The following is an 8,402-nucleotide window of genomic DNA, read 5'->3' as shown; positions in this document are numbered from 1 at the left end:
CCCAGACCCTGTTTTCCCCCTTTTTTACCCTAAATATGCCCTCACACCCACATGGGATTTAAAGGGTGAGAGAAGATAAACATGCTGCTTTTACGTAGAGTCTGTAATAAGGCCAGTCAGGTAATTAAGTGGAAAATTAACGAAGGGAGCCACGCACCGGCTCAGCACCAACCAACATAATTTTCCAGCCTCCCGACGCCTGTAACTACCCCACGGCGGGGAGTTACGAAACTCATTCCCTTTCTTCACATCAGATTTACCTTTTTTTCCAGCAAAACCCCCTCCTTTTTCCACCTTCCTTTCCCCGTGCCCGGCCTTGGAGCGGAATGAACACCAGGAGAGCCGGAACCGAGTGGAGCAGGGAGGGATTTTAATTAATTTTTCCAGCTTCCTCGCCGCAAATTTGAGGCAAAAAGTGGGGGAAAATGTTTCAAACCCAAACCCGACGTTGGTATTTTGCCCGGAGCCAAGCCAGGAGCTGCGGCATCCTTCACCGAAACTGGTGAAGCAGTGGTGCAGCCCCCCCTGGGCACCTGTAAATTAATTGCTCTTGGACTAATTAAACTCAGAGTCCCATAATGAGGAAGCTCATCCCAAACGATGTCACCCAGGAGGTGAATTCAGGACACCGGTACCTCGGCAGAGGAGGATTTCGGCCCCACCGTGTGCCGAGATTCCCCTTTCCACACCAGGATTTCCCCTTTTCTGTGGGTAAATCCAGCTGGAGGATTATCTTCGTTTACTTAACGAGCAGGAGAGGAAGACACAGGGAGTCTGCGTCCTCCCGCTCCAGCTAACGAGTGACCCCAAATCACCCTGCGCCCGCATCGCTGTTAATCCAGCACGTCTGAAACCACACCTGCAAAAAAAAAAAACCCACTACAAAACCCAGCTTCCTGCTGCCTTGTGCTTAGCATTAATCAATTAATTAGCAATTATTAGGATGGAGTCTCCGCCCCCATCCACAGAGCAGAGTCCCACCTCGGCCGGGTGGCTCCAGGAGGAACCGGGGCACGGTGCAAAGTCGGCATCTTGTGAAAGGGGGTCAGGCGAAGGCAGCTTCGGGCACAGGGACAAACACAAGCGTTTTGGGTGGGTTTTAACCAAAATTCAAAGTGTATTTTAACATCCGTTTGTTTCCAGGAAGGAATTAAGTCGCAGGTGGAAGAAGGGTCAGAAAAAATAAGTCTCTGTCCCGACGATTTAGATTTTAACAACTTGAGCGGCAACGCACGGGCTCTTCCGCTCGCCTGTGGCATCCTCCCGCTGTATGTACAGGCGGGCGTAGGTACCCCCGACCTGCCCCTTCGTCAGCCGGCCGGGATTGATGCAGACGCAGCCCAGCACATCCTGCGGGAAGACGAGAGCGACAGTCACAGATCCGGACACCGACAGCCGCCCGGTTACAGCCAACATGGACGCCGACAGCCGCCCGCCTACAGCCGCCGCCGTGACGCCGTGTGACCTGCCAGCTACACTGCCCCGCACGAGGCTGTGCTTTAGTCGTGCTGTACACCAGGTTTTGTGCAAATTTGTCAAAATACAGTGGGTTTTGGGGGGTATTTTGGCAGGCGCGCACGCCGACTGACCTTAACGAAGTACCGCAGCTCTGACGGGGTGATGAGGACATCCGGTGTGACGGGTAACGAGGCATAGCTGTAGAAGGTCTCATAGTCAATGTTGAGCTCCTCTGAGGGGGGGTACAGCGGATAGTAACTGCCAGCACAGGGGAAAAAAAAAAAAGGTTACTGCAGCCGGGAACACCCGCCTTCGCCTGTAGCAACAAGGCTTGGATGCAACCAGCAGATAATTTTGGCTTAGAAAGAGTTTTTTTCTGCTGCTTTTGGCTGTCCCCAGATATCTGCTGTCTCTGAGGGCAGCTATCAGGAAGGCTGACACACACCCATCCGGAGGACTTAGAGTGCTAAAACCCTCCAAATCCTGTTCTTAAAGGGTTACAAAACCCAAAAAGGACATTTTTTTAGGTTAAAAAAAAAAAAAAAAAGGCTTTAAAAGGGAAGATGGTGAGACCAGTACAGGATTTCCCTCGTTTGGCCACAAAAAAGCCCTTTCTGGGTTCGACCGCGTGTTTGTACGAAGTCCTCACCTCCTCTGCGTCAGGATGTGCTTGAGGATTCGCGTGAACCTGTCCGAGATTCCGGATGAGCTGCGAGAGAAAACGAGCTGTAAAACGGTTAAGAAAAGGAAGGAAAAAGAAAAAAAGCTCGCAGGCTGTGCTGATTAATTAGGCACGCTGCCTAATTAACAACCCCTCTGCCAGGCACTGAGGGATGGGGGCAGCTCTGTTTCCCCACCACATGCGCCGGGAGAGAAACAAACCGCCGGAGGAGACAACCAAGAGGCAACAGTCCCGGACGAGGCTTCCTGCCAAGATCCCGCAAATTTGAGGCTGGATCTGGCCGCCGATGGGAGATCCCCGCTCCGACGCTTTCCTGAATTCCCGGCTTCCTGCCAGCACCCACCTGCTGATCTCCTCGGCACCCATGTGGAAGAGCAGATCGGTGGAGGTCAGGCCAAAAACGACGCCGTCGATGTCCAGGGTGCAGGGGTCCGACACGAAGTGCACACGCTGCCCGGGGGAGGGAGAGGGTGACACCAACCCCGCTGTCGCCAGTGCAAAACAGACCCGAAAACACCCCCAACATGCTCAGCTTTCCTTAAATGCCCCCAAACCTGCCCCAAAATGCTGCAGTCCCACTGGGCTTACCTCAAATACCCCAGTTCTGCCCTAAACTGCCCCAAACTTGCCCTAAAAATGTCACAATTATGCCGAGCTTTCTTTAAATGCTCCTAAGCCAGTCCTAAAACACCGCAAACCCACCCCCAAAAATACCCTAAACTTGCCCCAAAATGCTCCAGTCACACTGGTCTTTCCTCAGATACCCTAAATCTGCCCTAAACCTCCCCAAACCTGCCCTAAAACATCACAATCATGCTAAGCTTTCCTTAAACACCCCCAAAACCCACCCCAAAATGTCCCAGTCATGCTAAACTTAACTGAAATGCCCCAAACCCACCCCAAAATGCTGCAGTCACATTAGGCTTTCCTTAAATACCCTAAATCTGCCCTAAACTGTCCCAAACCTGCCCTAAAACATTGCAGTCATGCTGGGCTTTCCTTAAATGCCCCTAAACCAGTCCTAAAACACCCCAAACTCACCCCCAAAATACCCCAAATCTGCCTTAAAATGCTGCAATCACGCTAAGCTTTCCTTAAACGCTCCTAAACCAGTCCTAAAACACCCCTAAACCAGCCCTAAAGTGCCACAATCATGCTAAGCTTTCCTTAAACAGCCAAAATGCACCCCAAAAACGGCTGCAGCTGTGCTGGACTTTCTACCAGGAGCATCAGAAGCTGCTCCCTAGGAAAAAAAAGGAGTTAAATTAGGGAATTTTAACCCAAAAAAGGCTGGGAGAGGCCTAAGATCACGGCGAGAGCCAAGAAGGAGCTCTGCATGGCACCAGCATGACTGCTGCGGGTTTCCCAGTGCTGGCACCGTCTCGCTGTGTTTATTTAATTCCCCGTTTGCTCGTTAAGCATCTTGGGGAACACCATGACCTCACAAGCGAGGCGTGAGGACCACCGGATTTCCGCTCCCAAATCCCTTCTCCCCCAGGAAGTCACAGCTTTCCTGGTATTTGCTCCCAAAGGGGACATTTTTTGGCAAGAAACTGCTGCCGGATGGAAAAAGATGCCAGAAAAAAACCCAGGGAGATTGCACCTCAAACCTAGGCAACTTGTTTTTGTAAGGACAGGTGGGATTTTCCTGGAAATTCAACATTATTCGGCTTCTTTGGGGTAAAAAAAAAACCAAACCAAAAAGCGGAATTGCTGAATGGGGCGGGGGGTTCGTTACCGGTTTGTCGTCCTTCGGCAGCTCAGGGTAGAAGAACGGCGGCTGCGGGTAGATGTAGTCGTGGTGGACGTCGCGCAGCGAGGGGACGAAGATGAGCTGAGAGCCGGCACTGTCAGAAAAAGAGGGAAAAAACCCCAGGCGATTAATTAACAGGCAGGACCGAGGAACATTAACACCTGGAAACAGCGTTTCATGTAGAAATGACAGCTAGACACCTTCAAAAATAGCTGGTTTTGGGGCATTCTGGCAGCGAGAGGACCCAAAATCTGCTGAAATCGCCCCAAAAACCTACTCAGCTTTTGCAGGAGAGGTGTTTCACCCCGCAGGAGGGGAAAGGGCTGCAAGAAGGTGAGGTTTTTCTGGGATCGAAGCCCCTGGGAACAATCAGGCTGCGAATACAGCCTTCCCCTGTTGGGCAGGGACCTCACCTAACCAAAGAAGCATTAAAAAAAAAAAAAAGCTTAAAACCAGACTTTTTAGTTAATTTAAACAACAATCATAAAGGAAAGGGTCTGAATACACCCCGAGGTGGAGGCCGTGGGCGGAGAGATGCTGGAGGGGCGTGAAGAGGTGTTTTGGGGTGTCCCCCCACCCCTCGACGCAGGTCACCCGGCGTCAGGCGGGGTTGTTGATGGTGAGAGGGACAAGAGTGGCGCGTCCCTGTCCCTGCCGGAGTCTGGCAGCGGATGAAAAAGGCTGGCAGCGCCCGGCAGGAAGGAAAAAAACCAAGAAAAACCACCCCCAAAAAAACACACAAAAAAACCAAAAAACCCCCCTCACTTGTTCTTTGTTCATGCCGTCCCTCGCACCGCCGGGAAGGGCGAAGCGCCGTCAACCGGCCCCGGGATGACACCGGGGAGGGGAAAAAAAAAGTGCCGCCAACCGTTCCCGGTTCCTTTTTCCTTGTTTTTTTTGTGGAGGAGAGAAGCCAGGATCCAGCTATAAACACATCTCACAGCAGGCAAACACAACTCAAATCCATTTCAGAGCCTGTTACGAAGCTTTTGACCCAAATCAAATGATTTTCCCCCCTCTGCCACCCTTCTCCCTCATGGAATTGGTGGAAACCTCCCCCATCCAGAGCCTGTTTGGTGCAGAAAAAGGAGTTTTTAAGCAAAAACTACCTGTGGAAACTAATAATTTCACGCAGTTACCATCCCTACCTTCTTGTGCCTTCGATTATCGTCTTCAGGCAGAGCTTGAAGACCTCAGCGAAGGACCCCAGGAGCTGGCAGTTCTAGGAATTGAGGGGAAAAAATGGGATTTGCACAATTCCCCCTTCTTTTGGGGTGCAGGGTGAGGACGCTGGGACACCCCCACCACCTTCCCCAGTTTCTTCGCCCTTCCAGAGTCCAGCACCATGGATCAATCAACCCAAAATCCACACGGATGTAGGAGCTTGGGGGAAAATCAGCCCCCCCACCGAGGGATGAAACAAATGGGGGGACCCCAGGGCCCCCCAGTTCTCCCTCACCTCCACTTGCTCATGCTTGGCATCCAGGAATGGCCCAAACTGTGAAGAAACAGTGAAAAAAATCAGAGAAAACCACAAGCAGGGACAGCCCCGTGCATGTCGCCGGCCCCAAGAGCCAAGTTAAACACATTAAACTGCCCAGAAAAAGGTATTTTTGGTAATACTTCTTGTTAATGAAGCTCAGATTTTATCCTGCAACCCAGGCCAAATGGAGCCCAAAACGGAGACTGATAAAAGCAGCAGGTCCTTTTGGAGCAGGAAGGGAGACTTTGACTGCTGGGGATGCTCAAAGACCACAATTTGCTCTTAACAGGGCTTTTTTGTCACTTTAGAGTGAAAAACGGATGTTTTGGGATCATGCCCGAGCCGCCTCTCTCCTCAGCAGCATTTTTATGCTGATTTTCAAGGTTTCGAAACCTCAAACGTGTTTTGACGCTGCGGCCTCTTGTTTTATAATATATCATCGCTTCAATTAATATAAATAATTGATTAATAAAATCAGGGTCCCCCAAGCCCCCCCACCCCAAGATCGGGGGGACCCTGTCCCTGCCGCAGCCCCTCACCAGGACGCAGACGTCGGGGCGGTCGCGGACGATCACCTCGACGAGGTCGGCAAGTGGGTCGTAGGCGATGCTGTCAGAGGTGGTGTAGGGTCCGCAGGCCACCAGCACCATCCTCTGCTCTGCGGGGACAAAAGAAGGAGGTTTTGGGGACAAAAAGGGGGGTTTTAGGGACACCCCAAAACCTTTCCCTGGTCCGGTGGGGAAGGTTTAACACATCTCGGCTTTAAACCGCAGCGGCCGCCGGCAGGGGAAGCGTCGGGGCTCACCTGGGGCTGGCTCTGGCGGCGTGTGGAAGGGAAGGGGCACCCCCTGCAGATAAACCACAAACACTGCCTCAAAATCTTCCTTTTTTCACCCCCAAACCAGCTCCCAGACCCGTTCTTGGGATGCCGGCAGCGCCGTGCCGTCACCTCGTAGAGCTTCGAAGCCACCATCTTCCTCCCGGTGGTGTTGGTCCCCTCCAGTGCCACGATCTGAAGGTGGGTGGGAAAATGGCATCAGGCTCAAAATCTGGGTGAGGAAGGTTGGGGTGCTCCCCCCATCCTGCACCCCAAAAATCACCGCAACCGCACCTGACCGGGAAAGAGGGAATATTCCTTCAGCTCTGAGAGGTCGAGGGGGACTTGTCTGCCCGAGGAGTGTTCCCGGTCACCTTCCAGCACCACCGATTTGGCGTTGAGCTTCCCGTTGCTGTCGCAGCCGATCTGACCCAGTACCGTCACCGGTTCCTGTGGGAGAATGGCAAAAAAAAAAAAACAAACAAAAAAAACCCCACCAACCCAGTCAGTTTTTGCCCCAAAATACCAAGAGGTTCCCCCCAAAAGTGGGTGTTGGGGCAAGGGGTTCACCTGCGCCGGGAGCAACACCGAGGCAAAGCCCTCCAGGTGATGGTGGCTCTTCAAGACATCACCGAGCTCCTCGATCCTCCAAGACAGCACTATGGAGGAAGCACAGGCGTTATCCGTACCCCAAAACGTCTCCCCAGAAACGGGGTTACCACCAAATAGAGGGGGGGATCCCCGCCCAGGGTCGTGGCGTCACCTTCCCGGACGTCAAGCGCTTTCTGGAACATGTATTTGTAGCTTTTTGTCAGATTTTCTTCCAGGGAACCGAAAAGTTTTGGGGTGCAACTGCGGCCGCCCCGACCGCTCCAGGAAGGACCCTGGACAGAGCCGAACGAGACCACCACCTCGCCGCGGTTGCTGCGCGCCGTGTATTTTTGGGAGGGGGTGACGCTGTGGAGACAAAAAGGCGGGGTGACGGTGTCAACTGGCAACGGCACCACCGCCGAGCGCTGGCGCCGGTCCCGGCGCAATGGTTTACCTCGGGGAGAAGGTATTGGGAGAAAAAAGCGCGTAGGGGCTGCGGGAGGCGAGGGTCCGCTTGGGCCGGGGGTTTTCCGGGGTGGAATTGCTGCGTTTTTGGGAACCCTGTAAAAAAAAAAAAGGGGGGGGGATGTTTTTGGGGTGAAGGGGTTTCGAGGCAGAAAATGATTAATTTGGGGGTAGGTTTTGGTTGAGGTGTTGGCGTGCACCTTGGACGGCGTGGTGTAGGTGTCCAGCAGCTCATCATCTTCTTCCTCGTCAAGGCTGCCGGCTCGTTAAGGAGCACCCAAGACCCTTATTTTTGGGGGGACACCCACCAGCACTCCCCTAAGCCATGAATTCCTCCCATTAACCGGTGCTAATGAGGCCTCGTTTCCAGAGAACGGGCCAAACGTGTTCCACTGAGGGAGGGTTAGCAGGATGCACCCCACGCGGGACACTAATACCCCATTTTTTTTAATAATCGCCCCAAAACCCGCGGGATACAGCTCCTGGAGGGAGTAGATGTCGTGGAGACCACTGTAGCGGTTGTCCCTTTTCTGGTGGTACCTGCTACTCCGCTTAGTGAGGACCTGGAGGAGGAAGAAGAGGAGGAAGGGTGAGTGTGTGTCCCCCTCTTTTCTTGGGGGTTTGGGGGTGAGGGGGGGATATCAGGGGACCCCCCCACCTCGTGTTCGAATGCGTCGAGGCCATCGGTGGAGAGCTGGGTGCCGAGGTTCTTGCTGGTGACGAAGGCCAACAGCTCGTTGGCCAACGCCTCCGGGTCCAGCTCGTGGGTCAGGCACAACTCCACCACTGTGGGGAGGGAGGGGTTAATGGGGTTGGGGGACCCCCCCTGCCCAGTGCACCCCAAAACCCACCGGTGGGCCTCCCGCCATCCCCCACACACCTTCCTCCTCCCCTTCTCCTGCTCTAGAGCCTCGAAAAACCCAGCTCACCTTGTACCCCCCAAAATCAGGCAGCTCCCGAAGTCCTGACCCCCATAACACCCCCCCATGACCCCCAAACCACCTGACACCCCCAAACACTCCCCTACTACCCCCAACACCTCCCCTGACACCCCAAAACTACCTGAAACCCCCTCAAACACTTCCCCTGACACCCCCAAGTTACCCCAAACCCCCTCCCTCAAACAACCCTGACACCCCCAAATCACCCTAAC

General features: G+C 53.6%; 1 protein-coding gene across 2 annotated transcripts in view; it reads right to left on the bottom strand.

The window, feature by feature from the left end:
• Positions 1–899: 899 nt before the first annotated feature.
• Positions 900–8,402, bottom strand: part of POLA2 (polymerase (DNA directed), alpha 2, accessory subunit) — an 8,199-nt gene continuing 696 nt past the window's right edge. Inside the window, exons 2-18 of one of the 2 annotated variants that reach the window (XM_010570667.1) lie at positions 7,908–8,035; positions 7,727–7,812; positions 7,450–7,504; positions 7,239–7,345; positions 6,957–7,150; positions 6,764–6,852; positions 6,488–6,643; positions 6,326–6,388; positions 6,182–6,224; positions 5,916–6,034; positions 5,353–5,391; positions 5,042–5,115; positions 3,879–3,987; positions 2,484–2,590; positions 2,108–2,167; positions 1,590–1,716; positions 900–1,350 (exon numbers count right to left, since the gene is read on the bottom strand). In XM_010570667.1, the coding sequence (XP_010568969.1) occupies positions 1,204–1,350; positions 1,590–1,716; positions 2,108–2,167; positions 2,484–2,590; positions 3,879–3,987; positions 5,042–5,115; positions 5,353–5,391; positions 5,916–6,034; positions 6,182–6,224; positions 6,326–6,388; positions 6,488–6,643; positions 6,764–6,852; positions 6,957–7,150; positions 7,239–7,345; positions 7,450–7,504; positions 7,727–7,812; positions 7,908–8,035 (1,703 nt within the window). In that variant the 3' untranslated portion in view covers positions 900–1,203. The remainder of the gene's footprint in view (positions 1,351–1,589; positions 1,717–2,107; positions 2,168–2,483; positions 2,591–3,878; positions 3,988–5,041; positions 5,116–5,352; positions 5,392–5,915; positions 6,035–6,181; positions 6,225–6,325; positions 6,389–6,487; positions 6,644–6,763; positions 6,853–6,956; positions 7,151–7,238; positions 7,346–7,449; positions 7,505–7,726; positions 7,813–7,907; positions 8,036–8,402) is intronic. The other variant, XM_010570668.1, reaches the window with a different exon arrangement.

The sequence above is a fragment of the Haliaeetus leucocephalus genome, unplaced genomic scaffold (genome assembly GCF_000737465.1).
Source record: "Haliaeetus leucocephalus isolate CR32 unplaced genomic scaffold, Haliaeetus_leucocephalus-4.0 Scaffold300, whole genome shotgun sequence".
NCBI classification, from domain to species: Eukaryota; Metazoa; Chordata; class Aves; order Accipitriformes; family Accipitridae; genus Haliaeetus; species Haliaeetus leucocephalus.
The sequence above is the reverse complement of the archived record's forward strand: the minus strand, read 5'-3'. Positions and strand labels throughout refer to the sequence as shown.